Source organism: Danio rerio, chromosome 11 (assembly GCF_049306965.1).
Source record: "Danio rerio strain Tuebingen ecotype United States chromosome 11, GRCz12tu, whole genome shotgun sequence".
NCBI classification, from domain to species: domain Eukaryota; kingdom Metazoa; phylum Chordata; class Actinopteri; order Cypriniformes; family Danionidae; genus Danio; species Danio rerio.
Window position 1 is genome coordinate 42810001 of NC_133186.1, and position 21947 is coordinate 42831947.

At 34.9% G+C, this 21947-nt stretch overlaps 1 protein-coding gene across 7 annotated transcripts in view; it reads left to right on the forward strand.

The window, feature by feature from the left end:
* Positions 1–15397, forward strand: part of ccdc50b (coiled-coil domain containing 50b) — a 42099-nt gene extending 26702 nt beyond the window's left edge. Inside the window, exons 6-13 of one of the 7 annotated variants that reach the window (XR_012387348.1) lie at positions 2166–2268; positions 2351–2433; positions 4215–4280; positions 4978–5097; positions 5960–6069; positions 6168–6262; positions 9609–10987; positions 12819–14803. Coding sequence is in view for 6 of the 7 variants with exons in the window: in XM_685063.11 (XP_690155.5) it covers positions 2166–2268; positions 2351–2433; positions 4215–4280; positions 4978–5097; positions 5960–6069; positions 6168–6262; positions 9609–9757 (726 nt within the window). In the remaining variant the exon portion in view is untranslated. Of the gene's footprint in view, positions 1–2165; positions 2269–2350; positions 2434–4214; positions 4281–4977; positions 5098–5959; positions 6070–6167; positions 6263–9608 lie in introns of all 7 variants that reach the window. The other 6 variants (XM_685063.11, XM_005155908.6, XM_005155909.6 and 3 more) reach the window with 6 other exon arrangements.
* The last annotated feature ends 6550 nt before the right edge of the window (positions 15398–21947 follow it).

Consider the following 21947-nt stretch of genomic DNA (forward strand, 5'->3'; position numbering starts at 1 on the left):
TAAATATCACCTCCACCCTGATGCGACCTGTTCAGTTTGGCCATTGCTGAGCCGCTTCTGGCCTGTCGGTTCACAATAAAGGTCAAAGTCAAATCCCCATGAATGCTCTTGGCTTCATTTAAGGGCCTGTGATAGAGCATCAGTGGTTACAAAGTTCAGAGTTGCTCTAAAGTTAGTATCATCTACAGTTAATGTTTCTGAATTCCTCAAACTGACTGATTGCAGCCTTGAAAATATCCTCAACTAAAAGTAGGAAGCAAATAAAACGTTTTTTGGGCGTTAGCTTTAATATTTTATTCACAGCCAGTGTGCTCCAAAACAACGGCACACAAATTGCATGTAGCAGATATAAGCATTAAAAACAGTTTCTTAATATATTGACTTTATAGATTCCAACCAAAATGCTTGTTGGCTTTTAATATGTACTTTTAATTTTGCACTTTGTACAAATAACATCGTATCTCAGCAAGTAATTTATGTATATTTATATACAGTTGAAGTCAGAATTATTAGCCCCCCTATTTATTTTTCCCCTATTTCTGTTTAATGGAGAGCAGATTTCTTCAGCACATTTCTAAACATAATAGTTTTAATAACTCATCTCTAATAACTGATTTATTTTATCTTTGCCATGATGAAAGTAAATAATATTTGACTAGATATTTTTCAAGGCACTTCTATACAGCTTACAGTAACATTTGAAGGCTTAACTAGGTTAATTAGGTTAACTAGGCAGGTTAGAGTAATAAGTCAAGTTATTGTATAATGATGGTTTGTTCTGTAGACTATCGGATAAATATATTCCTTAAAGGGGCTAATAATATTGTCCTTAAAATAGTGTTTAAAAAATTTAAAACAGATTTTTTTCTAGCCGAAACAAAACAAATAGGACTTTCTGCAGAGGAAAAAATATTATCAGACTTACTGTGAAAATGTCCTTGCTCTGTTAAACATCATTTGGGAAATATTTAAAATAGAAAAAAAATAAATCAAAGGGGGGCTAATAATTCTGACCTCAACTGTACATATACGCAGAAATGCTTGGAAACCTCTGTAGACTGATGGCATTTCATGCTGTTCAGCCTTATAATCTTAAAATGTGAGCAAAATCAGCTGTTTGTCATCACCTTGGACAGTACGCTAGAGAATCATTCAAACACTAGCTCTAAAGTGTCGCTAGTCAATTAGCAATGGTTTTTGCTGTTCTGACGTCAGCTGTAGGTGTGAATGAATGGCGGAAGAAAGTAGTTCCTCCTACAAAAGGGAGTTTTTGAGACTCTTTTTCAAACACAATTTTATGCCGTCTATCTGTTGTATAAACGCAATATTAAACTTGTAGCAGTGCGATATGGCTGTTATTATCACTGGTTGGACACTAAGACACTCGGCCTCTGGCCATAACAAACTGCTACGAGTGTGATAATGTTCACATATATATATATATATATATATATATATATATATATATATATATATATATATATATATATATATATATCCCTATTCATAAAAAGATCAGATCATAAAAAACAATTACAAGTACCCTTTAAGATGTTGTACAGAAGATGTTTAAAAGAAATCAGAGTCAGAAGTGGGTCGAGATTGAACTGATTTTGCAGGTCATTCCAAGCCCTATAGGAGCATAAAAGGAAAAAGCAAGTTGACCAAATTCTGACTAAACCCGTTGGACTGTTAAACGAATACAGGAACCAGATCTAGTGTGTTGGTTATTTATATTAAATGTTAAAAAATTAGAAAGATAGGTTGGTAATTTACCTAAGAGAGCCTTTAAAATAAATATGTACAGATGTAATTTTCTTCTTTGACATAACGATAACCAGTCTAAGGATTCGTACAAAATATAATGGTGCGTCCGTGAGTCTGCGCCTGTGACGAAGCATATTGCTGCATGATAACAGAATCCAGTTTTCTGCTTAGCGGCTGCATGCATATAAAGATGATCACCATAATCAATTACAGACAGAAATCTACTCTCTTATAATTTCTTACGGGCCTTATAAGGAAATAATTTTTTGTCCGGTATAAGAAACTGGTCATAAGAAAATGTGAAAGGAACTAAGGGTAAAATCTTGTACTGGACTGTTAATATAAAAAATAATCTTTTTTAAATGGCTGGGTATTTGTCTGAATTGTTTTCTGAACAGGAAATCGCTAAACAGCTGCAGGAAGAAGAAGAAATGGAGATGAGAAGACAAAGAGCCGCCTCTGGTTATGAGGACAACGACTGTCCTTCTCCTCTGTGTCAAGGTAAATGTTGTTGTTTTTTTATTAATGCATGATATATTAGAGGCCACCTTTGGTTTTGATTGAGCTCTGGTCTGTTGGTCAGGTTTGGGAGTGTGGGAGCAGGTTCTCCAGGATGCTGAACTGGCCCGCAGACTTCAGGAGGAGGACATGATGCCTCAAAGAGACGTGCGTTATATTCATTCTACATTATATTCTATATTCAATTGCTACTGAATTCCAGACGGGTTTTAGACCAGATTCAGGTTAGTTTTTGTCATGTATTAAAAAACTTAGCACTGTCGCCTCACAGCAAGAAGGTCGTTGGTTCAAGTCCAGGCTAGACCAGCTGACAATTTTGTGTGGAGTTTGCATGTTCTCCCCGTGTTGGCTTGGGTTTCCCCCTTAGTCCAAACACATGGGCCATAGGTGAATTGAATAAGCTAAATTTTGCCCATAGTGTTCATGTGTGAATGTGAGAGTGTATGGGTGTTTCCCAATGCTGGGTTGCAGCTGGAAAGGCATCCGCTGTGTAAAACACATGCTGTAATTATTGGTGGTTCATTACGCCGTGGCGACCCCTGATAAATAAAAGGATTAAGTCAAAGGAAAATGAATGAATGAATAAAGGAAAATCGTTAGGCTAATATGTGACCCTGGACCACAACCCTGGTCTGATTTTGCACAAGTATATTTTTGGCAAAGCATAAAGGTTAATGGGTTTTTCAAATAGGTCAAAATATTTTTTTATTTTTTTGCCAAAAAAATACCTTGAATATGAAGTAAAGATTATATTCCATGAAGACATTTTGCAAATGTATTAAAACCTCATTTCAGTTAGTAACGTGCATTGCTAAGCACTTAATTTAGACAAGTTTAAATGTGATTTTCTCAATTTTTTTGTAAACTCTCAGATTCCAGACTATATAATCAATAAAAAAAAATCTTATTTTATTCAGCTTTCATATTATAAATAAATCGCAGTTTTAGAAAATGTACACTTTCTGGTTTTGTGGTTTATGTTCACTGTACTGTATATACAGTACACTCTAAGAAATGCTGGGCTGTCTTAACCCAGTGCTGGGTCAATTATGGACAAAGTTAGGTTAACCCAGTTGGGTTAAAAATGTTATTTAAATTTAATAAATAAATAAAAATCCCTAGATTGTCTATATTTGGCGCAAAGCAGTGGCGCAGTAGGTAGTGCTGTCGCCTCATAGCAAGAAGGTCGCTGGTTCGAGCCTCGGCTCAGTTGGCGTTTCTGTGTGGAGTTTGCATGTTCTCCCTGCGTTCGCCAGGGTTTCCTCCAGGTGCTCCGGTTTCCCCCACAGTCCAAAGACATGCGGTACAGGTGAATTGGGTAGGCTAAATTGTCTGTAGTGTATGAGTGTGTTTGTGAATGTGTGTGTGGATGTTTCCCAAAGATGGGTTGCGGCTGGAAGGGCATCCGCTGTGTAAAAACTTGTTGGAAAGGTGGCGGTTCATTCCACTGTGGCGACCCCGGAATAATAAAGGGACTAAGCCGACAAGACAATGAATGAATGTCTATATTTGACCAATTATTGATAATACTTATAATACAACCCAGCATTTTTGTTGAGTGTAGCTAAAACTAAAATTATGAAATGAAATAGTTTGTTCTTGAAATACAATAGATGGTGACTGAAATAAACTGTATGAAAAAAATGTTTTTTGTGTGTGTTTAGTAAAATTCTAATGTAAAACAGATTGTAATGTAAAACTAAGTATAGCATAGTAATATTAATATGACATAGTAATTATAACTGAAAGTAACTGAATTACTGAAGGTGCAGAAATATAGATTTAAATGAAATAGTAGCTTATAAAATAAACTGATCAATTCTATAAAATGACAAAAGCCCAAACAACTCACATTAAAATTTAATTAGAAAAAAAAATTCAAGTAAGTAGTAAAATAACACTGTTCATTATAGTGTATTTGTGTTTAGCAGTTTCATCAGAGACCTTCTGGTTCAGAAGTGGACTTCATTGCAGCACAAGTGGCTCAAGATGAGGTAAAACCCTTTTCCGGATAACTATCATGACACTGAACACACTGATAACACTTTCTGGATTCTGTAATTCAGTGTTTCCCAGTCGTTTTTTTAGAAGAACCCTGTTTTAACATATAAAATCCTAAATGACTTCTCACCCCTTAAATATGTTTTAAATATATATGTTTTTTAAACTAAATCTTCATACATCTGACTAAACCAACTAAACAAACAAAACAACGGTAGTCTAAATGACAATATTCATTTATTCATTTTCTTTTTGGCTTAGTCCCTTTATTAATCTGGGGTCGCCACAGCGGAATGAATCGCCAACTTATCCAGAATATATCCAGTGTTATAATAATATGTTTTACACAGTGGATGCCCTTCCAGTTGCAACCCATCACTGGGAAACATCCATACACACTCATTCACTCACATTCACTATGGAGAATTTAGTCACCTGTGAGGCGAACGTGCTACCTACTGCGCCACCGTGCAGCCCTCAATGACAATAAAGAATCATAATTTTATTGTTTACACTGCTTAATGATAAACATAATCTGCACGACAAGTGTTTTACAGCCACCAATAACTTCTGGTGAAAGGTTGATGTGATCATTCCCAATTTCAGAAGGTTGCTTTTACAACATTGATAATGTAATTGAATTAAGATCAGTTAACTCTAGAACTACCTCTATACATGCATGTTCATCAGGAGATCGCAAACTACATGCAGCGGCGCCAGAGAAGAGTGAACCACAAAGCACAAGAGCTGGAGATCCAGAGCAGATCTGATGAAGAAGGCAGAGATGAAGAAAACACAACCACCAGGAAGGTCTGAATGAAGCTCACACACACACACGTATGTTTGTTTTTGTGAAAAGTGGGGACATTACATAGGTTTCCATTCATTTAAACTGTCCAAACCGTATATTGTGTTGCCCCCACCCCTCCCTACCCCTAAACCCAATCATCACAGGAGATTGTGTGCAGCTTTACTCTTTGATTAAACTCAACCTGTGGGATTTATAAGCACTTTGAGAAATGAGGACGCCACCAATGTCCTCCTATTTCACCTCCTTTTTGTAATACCTGTGTCATACCCATGTCATTATACAGATTTGTGTCCTGATATGTCACAAAAACACACACACACACACGCACACGCGAGTGCGTAATGAATGAGACACAACTTTCATAATGATAACACATTTCATTCAGCAGTTACATCTCATGACAATACATAACAATTTAGAGATATAAGACTTTATCAGCCCTCCTGTGATATTTAGAATTATTTTTTACATTTCCCAAGTTTTTACATTTCAGAGTGTTTCCTATAATAGTTTTTCTTCTGGAGAAAGCCTTATTTAATTTAGTTTGTGACATTTAAGGCCTAATTAGGTTAACTAGGCAGGTGAGGGTAATTAGGCAAATCATTGTATAACAGTGGTTTATTCTGTAGACTATCAAAAACAAACATTTCTGAAGGGGGCTAATAATTTTGACCTTAAAATGTTTTTTTTATTATTAAATTTCCAGCCGAAAAAACAAAAAAAAAAGACTTTCTCTAGAAGAAAAAATATGATCAGACATACTGTAAAATACTTCTTGCTCTGTTAAACATCATTTGGTAAACGTTTTTTTATTACATTTTCATTTTAGGTGTAAATGCTAACTTCCCATGTGTCTTTCAGGCTCTTCAGATGCTGCGAGAGCGGCTGAACTCAGACGGCCTTCATTCACCTGCGGAAGAAGATGATTTCACCATCCAAACTCTTCCAGCAAGCCCGTCATGCACTGCGCTGTGAGTCACACACATCATTTATCGCACACAATCTGCTGTCTGTTTCTCAAGAATGCCTCTCAACACTGTATCTTTGCACCCTGACTATCTCTTTACAGTAAAAACCAACACATTCACAACATAGCAGAGGAACTGGACCCAACATTCAAGGCTAGGAAACGTGAGAGTCAAATTACCAGCAGTCCTTCCACAGGTACAAACACTCTCTTAGATCATTGACAGTGAAGAAATTACATAAATCAAGAGTAAAAATATATACACCACCTGACAAAAGTCTTGTCGTTGATTAAATGTGTAAGAGCTACAAATAATCACTTGACTTCTAGTTGATCATTTGGAAAAGTGTCAGAAGGTGGATTTTTCTGATGAATCATCTGTTGAACTGCATCCCAATCATCACAAATACTGCAGAAGACCTACTGGGAGCCAAGATTCTCACAGAAATCAGTCAAGTTTGGTAAAGGAAAAAGCATGTTTGGAGTTACATTCAGTATGTGGGTGTGTGAGAGATCTGCAGAGTGGACAGCAACATCAGCAGCCTGAGGTATCAAGACATTTGCGCTGCCCGTTACATTACAAACCACAGGAGAGAGCAAATTCACAGCAGGATAGCGCTCCTTCTCATACTTCAGCCTCCACATCAAAGCTCCTGGAAGCACAGAAGATCAAAGCGACCCAGGATTGACCAGCCCAGTCACCAGACATGAACACTATTGAGCATGTCTGGGGTAAAATGGAGGAGGCATGGAAGATGAATCCAAAGAGTCTTGATGAACTCTGGGAGTCCTGCAAGAACTCTTTCTTTGCCGTTCCAGATGACTTTATTAATAATTGATCTGGGTCATTGCAGAGATGTATGGATGCAGTCCTCCAAGCCCATGGGAGTCATGCACAATATTCATTCTGTCTCCACTGCAGTATCACTTTATATTCTATACTGGACATTATTTCTGTTCAGTGACAAGACTTTTGTCTAAGCACAGTCAGACCTTACTGTCCTAATTAAATCATTAAAAATCAAGGCATGATCATATTTTATTTTGGTAAAATAAGCGTAATCTAGAGGTTCTTGCCTTTTATATAAGCCACTTCTGATCCCACATGATCAACTAGAAGTCAAATTATTTGTTGTTCCTAAAACTCGGATAGGCAAGACATTTGTCAGGTAGTGGACGTTAAACAATAATGACTACAGTAAAAGACCAAAAATCTGTCAGATTACTTGATTTAAAGTATATAAGTATGCTGATTTGTACGCTGGTCAGTTTTGATATTTTTGGCTTTTTAATAAAGTGATTTTTTTCTGTCTATTATTAAGAAGCCGTCCTCTGAACACTTTTAAGCCTTTAATTTAATTTATTGCATTTACCAATTTATCTCTTCAAATATATACTGTGGTTTATCATAAATCTTCATTTCAGCTTCTCTTATGCACACTAAACGCTTTATTCATGTCTGTGTTCTGAATGTATTTAAAGGACACATGTTTGATTCATTGATACATTGTTCATGCCTTATTTTATATCTTTAATACTGAAAAGATGTTTGCAGTATTTCTAAATTATGTATTTATAAAAAGAGATTTCCAAAATTTACTCTTTAATTGTTTTAACTGTGATTATATGTCAGAAAAAAGAAAAGAAAATTGAATATGACTTCATCTCATGTTTTTTAATATTATTATTTTATTGCATAACCATCAGGAACAAACATACAACACAATATAAAAGATTAAACATAAAAAACTATTATAACAATGGTAAAATGATTGTAAGAACAGGGTATATGCCGAGCTAGTGTTTTTCCCATACTGATAAACTTCCGGTGACCTGTTATTGTGAACTTTTTTTCCATTTTATATGGTTCCTTTTACAGCATCGATGTTGTAATGTCATTGAAATACATTCAGTTAAATAAACTTTGGCATTTATTTAGTTGCTCAAGCGTAAAACGAGACAAAAAGCCGTTTACTCGCACGCGCCCGTCAGAATCGGCAGGATAGCGCAGAAGCTCCTGGGGTAAAATAAATGCTCATATTATAAAGACATGGCGGGGTAAATGTAATTTAATGCAGTGCTTCTTGTACAATCTGAGACCCACTTTATATCAGATATCACTCAGCCAGTGGAGATCGCTGATTTTTAAAGAAAACAGACCTTAAACGCGCCGGTTTTTGCATTGGCGTACAGTTCGCTGGAAGCGATTGACCCAGGTTACTGGCAAATTAAAAGTCCTATTAGCATGCTTCGGCATATACCCTATTGACAGGGGAATCAAAAAAAAAGTGTTAACAAATTTTTTTGCTTTTCAACAATTTCACAGTATAAATAAAGAAGTTAAACTCGATACAAAAATGTGTTAATACGGGTGATGATTTAGCAAATTTCTGTTTCTGTAGGTAAAATTTTGCCAATGAAATAAAGAGATCAACAATATATGCAAGACTTTTGTTGGATTTGTTTTCATAATAAAAAATAATATCTTTTAATGTAAAATAATGGCTAAGTTTTGTCATTTTTAAATTTATTTGGCTAGAATCTTCCAGAAATTGTTTACAACTTTACGTTAAAAAAATAAATAACAACGCCTCTCTTTATCTGCATTGCATCAAAGATGTCCTCATTTTCAATGTACTTTGATAATAAAGATTTCACTGTGTAAATTGTATGTAGTATTTTAAAATGAATTTCCTTCATTTTATTATTATTAATAGTGTATTTGAAGGGAGTTAACCGGGCTCTTTTACAATTAATATTAACTGTAATAGAGTTCCAGACAAATTTGCCTATTGGAGTAATTTTATTTTGCTTCTAAAAAAATTATGTTTTATATGTTTATGTAATATAATTATATGTTTGTTAGTACATTTTTTTTTAACTTGATCTAATGTTTGTGTGCTATAAATATGTGTAAAATCCAATTAAATAATGCTTCATTTGTGTATTTTAAAACACAAATACAAAAAAATGTTTGGATTCTTTAATGTAATCAGTGAACTGGGGAAGTGTAGTGATACATATTAATGATTGTTTTTACACTGAAGTGTCTTTAACAGTGGATTTAACATGTTAAAGTGATTGTTCACCCAAACAATACTGATGTACTCAACCTTGAGTGTTTTTAAAGTGAAGAAGATATTTTGAAGAATGTTAAAAAAAAACTGCAACTATTGACTTGCATATTAGGAAAAAACAAATTCCATGATCATCCATGTTTACACATTTCCAACATTTTTCAAAGTATCTTCTTTTGTGTTCAACATAAAAATTAAACTCATAAAGGTTTACAACAAGTATGAGTAAATTAGTTTTACGTGAACTGTCTCTTTAAGAGGCCACCACTATCATTTCTCTGAAAGATTTTTACACTTCAATATAATACTTTACTCTGCTAAATTTAAGTATCGGTTTCCTAAAATAAATATACTCTGTACAACTATAGACACTTAAACATGTACTTTCCGTAAGCTAAACTAAAAATATGTGTCAGATAACCGGAAAGTATAATAAATGTATTTGTGTCGTTTCCTGTTCCCTCAGCAGGTCTGTGTTTGGCCCCTCGTAACCCACACAGCATCTTCTATGACTATTTACCAGAACCCACCTTCATACCACCCATGAAACGGCAGAGTGACAAAGCCGCCCGACAAAAAGCCAAAGACAAGAAAGAGAACTGTAAACAGCAGTGAATGGAGAACATGTTAACTGTTAGTCTCCTGAGTGCATCAGCAAGTAAGGTATAATCCATTTCAGGGACACATATTAATCTGTTACACTGAGAGTATTTACACTACACCGCTTGCAACTAAACATGTAAACAATGCAGGATTTTAGGGGTCTTTTGAAAAGAGATTTCAAATGAATCCAGACTCATTCTAATTACATATCACTGTATACATATCTGGAGAGCACCAAATATGTCCCAGGAGCTATGGTTTTTGCAGTTTTTATCCACCAGAGGCTGCTGTGTACGCTTTTTCAGATCTCAAATTTCTCTCACGAGTGCCATTTACTCCTGCTGTTCTTGCATAAATCCACCAGAGGTCGCTGTGTAGGCTATTTCAGATCTCAAATTTCTCTCACGAGTGCCATTTGCACCTGCTATTCTCACATAAATCCACCAGAGGCCGCTGTCGACTGACTGACTAACTGACTGAGCAATTGACTGACCCACCCTCCTGCTTCCCTAAACCCAACCAATAGTGTTTTAAAAAGCTCTGATTGACCAGCGCCCACCCACTTCCCTAAACCCAATCGACAGTGTTTTCAAAAGCAGTCCAGACAAAGAACTGGCAGCCTTATTTATACCACGTTTTCAGAATTTACCACATTCTCACCCTGTTATTTACTTGTTTATTTTATTTTTTGGCTTTTGTTTTTGTTTTTTTACCTGCTTTCTGGAATCGGTTCTCACCGGACTTGAACCCCGTTGTCAGGGTCAACTCCTCTCTGTGTCGCAAATCCTCCGACATGCGCGTTGAGCAAATAGACAAACTTGATACATTGGAAAAAACGTCCATACGGGGGTAATCTGTCAGCCGGTAAGCGTGAAAAAGAAACCACGTCAACGTTTCAAAGATGAAAGGCAGCCATGCGTACTTCTGGCTACATAATTCCCGATCTCCAGAAATGTATATAGGGGTACGATTTCAGATTGAGCCTATGTTGTTTCAAATTAATAGTCACTCTCTCCTTGTAAATAACAAAAGTACGGTGGCCGAGAGAGCTCAAATGCTCTGCAACTTCAGAAAACACATGCAAAACAGAAAAACATTAACAAACTGACAATCTTAATGCAGGCCACTTATAAATGCACACTATATAGGGAACCACAATGGTGCTAACACAAATGTATCACGTTTGCAGTGTGTTTAATGTTGTAATCAATCATCAGGTGCTGTTTTTTACACATTGGCTGCGTCCGAAACCGCCTACTACTCAGTAGGTACTGCATTTGAATTTAAATGTACTACTCGGCCGTTAGAAAAGTACGTTCTATACAGTATGAACGTGAAAAGTATGAATGGAATTCGGACGTACTATATCCGCCATTCTGTCATTGTTACGTGACCTACCTGCGTCAATTGCGTCGCTTTGCTCCCATTCATGAATTCGCTCAAGGAGCATCATGGGATAGTGCAGCATGCATGCGATCCGCACTCCAGAATTTTGCCGGAAGTAGTAAGTCATCCGGGTACTTCTCGCATACTGATTTTCGAATTCTATGAATTCGGACATACTACTCGGCTCGCATACTGATTTTAGCATCCTATATAGTATGGAAGTATGCGGTTTCGGGCGCAGCCATTGTTTACTAAATATGGAGCTAGATCAGTCTCAAGATTAGCACATTTACAAAATAAAATTCATACGCGCACAGCACAATTCACATTTACAAAGTCCAGTTTGTAAGTTTAAGACACGATTCATAAATACAACACACAATTTGTGAAGTTACATGTAAAACATTTTTATACAAGTATAAATATTTTCGGCAAATGAATTGGATTTGTTTATTACAGAGACCTGGAAGGGACATGATGGTGGGAAAAAAAATTTGGTTGAAGAAAAAAGAAAAACTGGGTGAGATAGGAAAAAAAGTGTGATAGCAAAACATATTTCTATAAGGATTTTGCATAAAGATGTATTGCGTTCCCTAGCAAAACTGTTTCTCCACAAACACTTCCTGTTCGCTTCATTCATGTAAACCCTCCCATTTCTGCTGAAATTCTCCCGTATTTTACTATTATATCCCACTTTCTTTCCATTAAAGCTGTGCATCCATCGTCTCCTTTAATATGTAGCCTCTGAAGTATAAGCGTTGACAGACACGCTCCGTACAATAAACTGATCCCAGATCAGCTTCTGTACACTCCATTTAAAGTGACACCTATTATTAACAGTGAAGAGCAGAAAATGAATCTCTCGTTTTGTTCTGTTTGATAACAGATGTGTCACTGTCTGTCAGAATGCACAGATCTATAATTAAAGCATTTCATTACTTTAGAAACTGTTTGTGCTCATTTAAGAGAAATTTAGCTGTTTAAAATACATGCAGGACGGAGATGTTTACATGTTATTCCGTGTGTTTGTATGTGTTTAAACATACACCCGAATCCAGAAGTGTCCTGCACTCTGTAAATGGTGTGTACAGAAGCAGATCTGGGATCAGTTTATTATATGGAGCTCGTCTGTAAATCAGCGCTTTTACATGCACTCACTGGTTCGGAGGTAGCATGAAAGGCGACAATCGACGCACAGCTTTAATGTAAAGAAAGTGGGATATAATGGTAAAATACGGGAGAATTTCGGCAAAAACGGGAGGGTTTAGAAGAATGAAGTGGACAGGAAGTGTTTGTGGAAAAACAGTTTTGCGAGAGAATGTAAAACATCTTTGCGAGATTTTCTTTTACCTATTTGACCCATTTTTTTTTTCTCCTTCCCATTTTTTTCACCCAGCCAATTTTTTTCTCCTCCACTACGTCCTTTCAGGGTCTTCGTAGTTTTCCTATTGTTGGGTTGCAGCTGTAAAGGCATCCACTGTGTAAAACACATGCTGGATAAGTTGGCAGTTCATTAAGCTGTGGTGACCCCAGATTAGTAAAGGGACAAATCAGAAAAGAAAATGAATGAATGAGTATGAATTGTGTAAATTATAAACTGGGTTTTGATTTAATGAATTGAGGTTGTGTATTGTTGAATTGTGTTGTGCATGTATGAATTATATTTTTTAAATGTATTATTTTTGAGACTGATCTGGCTCCATAACAACTAAATGTTGGGCCACAGATCATACTAATGGTCAAAAGTAGTCGGAAATATCAAATATTCAACATGTAGAGCAGATTATGAACAAATAAATAGTGTAAATAAATCTTCAGGTATTTGTTTATTGAGCTCGTTTATTATAAATGTGGAAGTAGAATAATCTCTGTTCACTGAAACGACTAAACTGGAACATAATAATGCTTCTATCTGAAGAGTAAGATGTCATTTATGTTTGTTTATACAACAGTTCTGGCGGGACCACGTATCTGATTGGCTGATAGCCGTGCGATATTCGGCAATAACAGCACTCGTACAGCTTCCTCACCCTTCTGTATTACTCCGCCCACATAGAGTGACAGCAGATCAATTAACTCACTACAGTTTGACAAATATTGCAGATATTGGACAACATAATGTACCTTTGAGGCTTTTTTAGTTGTTTAGATTGCAACTATGCAGTTTATTTGTAAGGACAGTGCCTATTTTTAAATATTTATAATTTTCGAGATTCATCGTGTTGGCATCCATCGAGTAAGGTGAAAATCTTGGCCCGGAGACCCAACTGCACGCTCAGACCAGCACTTTCTAACAAGTAGCAATATCAGACACGCGAGTAAGGTTATTGATTATTAAAGCGATTGCTGAAAATGACCATGTTTTATGGTATAAATCAATGTGGCGTTAAATATTACACTAACAATCAATAATTTCAGTGTTTGATTTGATCAAAATTTGTGCCAAAAGATAGCATTATTTCATGATATTTACAGCTTGCTTTTATTTTCGGTGTTATTGTACCATTCTGGGACAAATTTCTAGCAATGCTTGCTGGCAAAATAAAAAAACTTAAAAGTAAAACTGTTAAAATAAAATGTAAAATATATTACACAATTATTATTTGTAAGATATTTTAGTGCTATGTAGGTCTACACTCTAAAAAAACGTTGAGTTATTAATTTAACCCAATGGTTGAGTTAAACATATTTGGTGCTTTGTTGGGTTATTCTTAACCTTTATTTGGTTATTTATTAATAACTCAACCAGCTGGGTTAAAATTTAGAATTTCAACAGTGAACTGATTTAACTGACAGAACAGCTGTATTAACATGCGTGCATAATATGTTGTTCATTCATTCATTTTCTTGTCGGCTTAGTCCCTTTATTAATCAGGTGTCGCCAGTCAACATGTAAGCAGACAGGCAAACAAATCAGATATAGGCAACAAATCAGAATTGGGCATCAAGACCTGACAGTGTAAAAACGGGGCCTAAGGCACTCGGCATGCGGCCTCGAGTCAACGCACCTTCCATCAGTGCTGATACACTGCCACAAATGAGCAGCAGGTCAGTGTGTAATGGTGAAGGTCAGAGGTCAGAAAAGACCCTTAAAGTCTCTTACCAGAATGTTTAGCAGCAGGTAATTTCTGTGTATTTAAAGTAATGTTATGCAGGGGATTTCAGACGTGAAATATCAAGTGTTGTTGTCACATCCTGACAGCCCACGGTGTTTCAGTGCAGAGGTCTTCTTTCAGTCACACACACACACACACACACTTAACCTTTACTGCATCACATGCCTCTCTATTCTCAACCACTCTGAGTTAACTGCCCTCACACTTCAGAATTTCCTTTGTCTTTTGCTTTGTACTATACGTTACTGTCTTGTGTTTTCAGAATAAGAGTCCTCCAAGCACATTTATATCATAAATGCAGCTTTGTTCTGGAAGACAGGATAACTTATATGGTGTATAAAGGTCCCATATTTCAGGATTTTGGTCATATTTGTTAACATCTTATGTGTTTTCATAATAAAAGTCATGTGAGCACATTTTGACAAGTAAATGCATCTGTAATTAAAGTTAAAATAGCAACCTTGTGTCAAGTTCATATTTGAGATTTCACTTTTTGTAATATATTAACATCTTATGTGATTTCAGAATAAAAGTCCATTGAGCATATTTTAACAAATGCAGCTTTGTTTGGAAAGACTAGAGGACAGGTCTGCTCATGTCGTTTGTAAAGAGCTCAAATATCAGGTCTCATTTTTTACTTGTAATGTGTTAACATGTTGTTTTTTTATAACAAAATAAAAATCTGAGCACATTTATTTGGCAAATCTGTAATAAAAGTTAAAATGGCAACTTCTTGATTTTAAGTTTATATTTGAGGTTTTTTTAAACATTAACCTCTTAAATGTTTTCATAATAAAAGTCATATCAACACATTTGTAGTGTAAATGCAGCTTCTTTTTTTTAGAGTGACAGAAGAACAGCTAAACTTATATGGTGTTTAAAGATTAATTATTTCAGGATTTTGCCAATTTTTCCATAGATCAAAGTTGCCATTTTACATTTAGTACAAAGTTCATATTTGAGATATTTTGTTTTTGTAATGTTAAAATCTTACTTGTTTTCATAATAAAAGTCCTCTGAGCACATGTATAACAAATGCAGCTTTGCTCTGAAAGGCTAAAGAATAGTCTCTTATTTAAAGGTCTCATATTTCATGATTTTTTTTGTAATGTGTTAACATTGTTTTCATAATAAAAGTCATGTGAGCACATTTTCGCAAACTAATGTATCCTTACTAAAAGTTAAAATGGCAACTGTGTGCTAAGATAATGAGATACCATTTTGGTAATATGTTAACATCTTACGCCTGTGCACACCGAGAAGTTTTTTGCTCACGTTTTCCGTCAACGTTTAACGCCTTGTGACTAAATAAAGGACGTCAATGTGATCGTGCACACCAACACGCAAAACGCCAGGGGCAAAAGCATCATTTAATAAAAAATAAAAAAACGCCTCATGCTCGTTTTTTTGTTTTGTTTTGAAGCGCCTTGAAGAGCCTTTATGTGTATGTATAATAAAGTCCTCTGAGCAGATTTAGAGCGTAAATGCAGTTTGTTTTCTGAAAGGCTTAACAACAACAGCTCATCTTATATGTGGTTTTAAATGTCTCATATTTCAGGATTTTTTGGTAATGTGTAAACAGCTTGTGCTCATAATAAAAGTCATGTGTGCACATTTTGACAAATAAATACCTTAAGATTAGCAACTTTTATTTTCTTCCAAGTTCAAGATTTTAAAGGAGTAAATGTGTGTTTAATGTAAGCACATTTTTTGCAAATCGTTTTGCTACTTGAGGACAGACATTAAGCAATGCTCAAACTTCTGTTATGTAATATATACACAGATGAAGTCAGAAATATTTGCCCCCCTTTAAATATTTTCTTTTTTACAGTATGTCTGATAATATATATATATATATATATATATATATATATATATATATATTTTTTTTTTTTTTCTTTTTTTTTTTTTTTTTTTTTTTTTCTGGAGAGTCTTATTTGTTTTATTTCGGCTAGAATAAAAACAGTTTTAAATTTTTTTAAAAACATTTTTGGGACAAAATTATTAGCCCCTTTAAGCTAATTTTTTTCCCCCGATAGTCTACACAGAAAAAACCATCATTATACAACAACTTACCTAATTACCCTAACCTGCCTAGTTAACCTAATTAATCTAGTTAAGCTTTTAAATGTCACTTTAAGCTGTATAGAAGTGTCTTGAAAAATGTTATTTACTGTCATCATGGCGAAGATAAACTGAATCAGTTATTAAAACTATTATGTTTAGAAATGTGCTGAAGAAATCTTCTCTCAGTTAAATAGAAATTGGGGAAAAAACAAACAGAGGGGCTCATAATTCTGACTTCAACTGTATATGTATATATATATATATATATATATATATATATATATATATATATATATATATATATATATATACAGTAAGCTCTAGTAGAAATTTTTTTTTTTCGACTAGAGCTTGACGAAAAGCTAGTGATCATCTTTCATAATAAAATAATGAAAACATTTACAAAACAAATATGATATTTTTGTTGTTTTATTTTCCTGCTTCAATGAGCAAATTGTCATTTTTAACCCCTGCATTGTTAATGTTAAAGTACAATAAAAGGCATAATACTGCACTCAGCAGAAAAAAATAATCTCTTGCGTGCAGTCATTAAATGGCAACAAAATATCACAAACATAACGGAAAGTTTTAAAAACAGAAGAATTTCAGTAAATAAATTACACATTACATACAAAACAAAACATGCATAACCTCAAATAAATACAGACATTTTCATTAGCTTGCTACAGAGTTGCTTGCTTCATGCTAGAGCTGCTGATTCAGAATAAACCATTTGATTAAGTTGTTTCTTCAGAATCACAATCTTGGTTTATTCTGAATCAGCAGCTCTAGCATATATATATATTAACAGTTTAAAAATGGTTCAGTTACTTACAAAAAAAAACAAAAAAAAAAAACCAACGACTGTCATTACTGGATGAATCAACATTTTTGAAGAATCATTTGAACAAATGATTCAGTGACAAAACATGTTTAATGGTTGCTTGTAATTGTAACTGGTACTTGGTGGTCACTAATTGGTGTTTTACTTCATCTCCTACAATTAAATATGAGCTCAAACTTTAGTTATTGCAAACTGTCACATGACCAAGCAGTTCCACATGACCAGAGACCCGGGGAAAACAAAAGGTTAGTATAGATTTTCCAGCACATGCGGTGTCAAGTATTAATATATGGATTCACAATAGTGAATAGTTTTGTTCAGTGCAGTCATAGAATGAGTAAAAATGTTGATATAGTGACTGGTAGGATGTTACAGTGTATTTAGGTATACATCTACTAACAAATATATAGAAACTATCACTTTAACAAGTTTACAGTAAATGTCGCACTAATCAAATTAAATTAATGTCTATACATATGTTTAATACTGGTTTCATATAAAAAATATTTAAAACTTGTATGCTACAATGAATTTACACATTTTTAATTCTTTCATGATCATATTTTTTCCTCAGTATTCTTATCAGTGTTGTGTAAGGGGTTTTAAAGTCTGCATGAACTTAATAAACTGTAATAATTATTAATTGTGGAGTCTCCCTTCTTTTCGTTACACTCTGAAAGAAACTTTATCAGATGGGGGCTCGTCCGGGATCATATTATCCCTCCAGTAGCAATAGGCCATAAAACATTTTTTTTCACACTTCCATTAACAAATAATAATAATAATAAATAGTAATAATAAATCTTGGTTAACACTCATTTATGATTTGACTGTTTCCATGTCTGGAGGTAAAGGTGACCCTACACCACAAAATGTCTTTGGTTTGTCAACAGCTAAAACAAATTGTATACTATATACTTTATACTGTACACTATATACTGTATAACAATCGCTTAACTACTTTTATACACTGCCAACCATTTACAAAACTCCTTAACTTTAACTGTAATGTAATGATGTGCATCTTTTGTGAAGCTGATTTGGAACCATAATTATTGTGAAAAGCTCTATACTGTACAAGTAAACTTTAGTTCGATTGACCAATTTCATTTCTTTAATGATCATATTTTCTCTTAGAATTCTTATGAGTGTTGTGTAAGGATTATTAAAGTGTGCATGAACCTAATAAATTGTAATATTAATTGTGGAGTCTCCCTTTGGTTTGTTACACTCTTAAAGAAACTTTATCAACGGGGGCTCGTCCGGGATGATTCCTCCAGTCACAATAGGCTGTAAAACTGTTTTTTACACACTTTTTCAAAAAAAAAAAACAAACAAACAAAAAAATTAATAAAAATAAATAAATAAATCTTAGTTAACACTTGTATATGATTTGACTTTTCTCATGTCTGGAGGTAAATTTGACCCTAGACTACAAAATGTCTTTGGTTTGCCAACGGCTAAATCAAATTGTATACTTTATACTGTACACTGTATAACTAAAGCTTAACTACTTTTATTTACTGCCACTCATTTACACAACTCCTTAACTTTTTTAATTTTAACTGTAAAGATGTGCAGCTTTTGTGAAGCTGATTTGGAATCATAATTATTGTGAAAAGCGCTATATTGTACAAGTAAACTTTAATTCAATTGACATTGTATGGGTCAAAGTTATTGATTTTTTTTTTAATTCAAAAGTCAGGTTCCTTGAAGATTTTTAGTAAGTTTTCTTCCATAAATATAGTTGAGGGCAAAATTATTCACCCTCGTAATTTTTTTTTTACATTTTTAAAACATTTCCTATATTATGTTTAATAGAGCAAAGAATTTTTCACAGTATTTCCTATAATTTTTTTTTTTTTTTTTTTTTTGGAGAAAGTTTTTTTTTTCAGCTAGAATTAAAGCAGTTTTTATTTTTAAAACCATTTATAAGAATTATTAGCCCCCTTAAGCAATTTTCCCCCAATTGTCTACAGAAGAAAATACTGTTAAAGGGTTTTACATGGCTACATTGATGACGCTCAAAATTCAGATGGAGGGCAGGAAGTGGTTGTTCTACATAGGAATCAGAACATCAGAATGTTTCAGTTTTGTGTTGTTTTTAATAGTTTAAACCAGCCAAAATAAGAAATACACTTTCCGACCTTACAAAAATACATAAATAATAATGTAGACTATGCGTCCACGCTTTTATATGCTTTCATCTGTTATTTCATGATGTCTGGAAGATATCCGCATTTGGAAAAACTATAGTAATTTATAATAAACATGATTTTGAATCACATAGGTAAGTGTACAGTGTGTACAACTCTTTGATAATGGATACCAGAGGTGTGGACTCGAGTCATGTGACTTGGACTCGAGTCAGACTCGAGTCATGAATTTGATGACTTTAGACTCGACTTGACAAAATATAAAAAGACTTGCAACTCGACTTGGACTTGAACATAAATGACTTGGACTTTGACTAGGACTTGCCCCTATTGACTTGTAAAGACTTGCTGCTTCCCACGAAAAGCCCAACGATAAAAAAGTATGTTGACATGGACCGCTCTCTCTCTCTCCCCGTTTATGTGTGCGTGTGTGTGACAGCATGCGCGCGTGTGTGTGAGCATGCGCGCTTTCGGCATGACGTCCAATCGAAGCACGGTAGATTGTTTTGATTCGACAGTATCCAACGTGACTACTATGAGGCGCGGGAGTGGACAAAAGTCAAGCGAACGCAGAGAGAATTTGAATTTGAACTTGAGATCGAGCCAATACTCGCATGCCAATACTCGCTCTCTCTCTCTCTCTCGCTCTCTCTCTCTCTCTCACATACAACATACACCTCTCTCTCTCTCGCTCGTGCATTCAGTCTTCGCTAAGCTAAGCCACGCCCAAAAACCGCCACCCACCAATCGCGGCTTACCAATCGTAGCTACGGGCAGAGGCTCTGTCAAGCTTTCGAGCGAGGGAAACAAGCCAAATCGTTGCGCAATTGGATTGTGAAAATCTGACACCCGCTATCCTAAAAGTTTGGACTGGGTGGTGGGATTTTTTCCCTTTTCAAAACCAAAGCCCAAGAGGAGAAATGCCAGCGTGGATCAAGCTGTGTGAGGGGCGGTAAAGGAGTTAAGCTAAGTTGGTTTTGTTTTCTATATTCACATTCAATGATAGGTGGCAATAACTCACACTCCTCTTATCCTAAACAGATCTAAACTGTGTTTCTTTAAAAAACAAAAACAAAAAAAAAAACAAAGCAGGTTATGCTTCCCAGCGGTCTTTTTCTTTTTTTCCACTCGATATTATGAGCCAGGGCTCGCCAATAAGGACTGCCCGATGGCCCGGGGCCAGCGTGCGAGACACTCGGGCCAGTGTACAAAATGTTACTGGCTCGATCGGGCCAGCTGCTGCCTTTTTGCCTGCCAGATCGAGCCAGAGCTGCGTGCTGCGACTGTCTGTCAATTGTGTGCAAATACAATCTTACGGTGCTTTCACACATAGACGTTTGTTTCGGAATCTGTCTCGTTTCACCCGTTAGCGCGTTTTTTTGGCATATATCCAGCAGTTGCGCTCGCTTCCGCGCCAAATCAATCAGTCCAAGATCGCCTGAATGAGACGCGGTCTCTGTCCTATTGAGCGTATCGATTGTAGCGAGAAAACAAAACAATGCAACGAACTAACGACCCAGGCTATATCACAGTGTATCATGATCGTGTAATAGCCATATATACGGCTATATGAAGAGGGAATGATGAGCAGGGCGAGATGTCATTCTTACCGGTAAATGCGAAAGTGAAAGCATGCTGAAATATTACCGAGAGCTGTTTGTCCAGCCTGATCTCGGTTTATCCGTCAGGAAAATAGACCGAAATTACTATCTGTTAATTTTTCCATATTTTAATAGTATAATAGGCCTATGTTGTATTAGGCTGTGTATTAGGCTGTGTATTCTGCTATGTCTCTCTATAATTTAAGCCTAAAATACAGAATTATAGTCAACGTTTCTTTAATAGATTGATTAATTCAATTGATCGATTTCTACAAAACCTGACAATTGAAATGAGGCTCTGTATATATGAGAAAGTCTGACCTCGATTTGTATTTGGTGACGATGTCTGTGGGTTGTTAAAATTAAAGTGCACATTTTCACTTATAAAATATTCTATACACAATGCACAAAAGTTTGGGGTCAGTGTGATTAAATATGTTAAAACAAGCTTCTTCTGCTCACCAGGGCTGCAATTATTTCATCATAAATACAAATTGTGAAATGTTGCACTATAAAACATCTGTTCAAAAGTAGTTTATCATTTAATTTATTCATTTATTCCAGTGATTTTAAAGATGAAATTTCAGCTTCATTACTCCAGTCACATGATCCTTCAGAAATCACTAATATTAATTTTTATTATATTTATTAATGGTAATAGTTATAAAATCAATAATGTCTGGAGTAATTATTTTATTTGAAACTAAATACAATAACAAAGCAGTTATTTAAAATTTTAATAAATATTTAACAATTACACCTTTTTTACATTTATAAATATAGCCTTGATGAACTGAATAGTTTTCCTTAAACATTTTAAAAATTACCGTAAATATATATACAGATTTATTAGCCCCCTTTTGTTTTTTGTTTTTTCTTTTTAAAATATTTCCTAAATGATGTTTAACAAAGCAAAGAAATGTTGATATTTTGTCTGATAATATTTTTTCCTCTGAACAAAATCTTATTTGTTTTATTTTGGCTAGAATAAAAACATTTTTTTAACCATTTTAAGGTAAAATTTATTAGCCT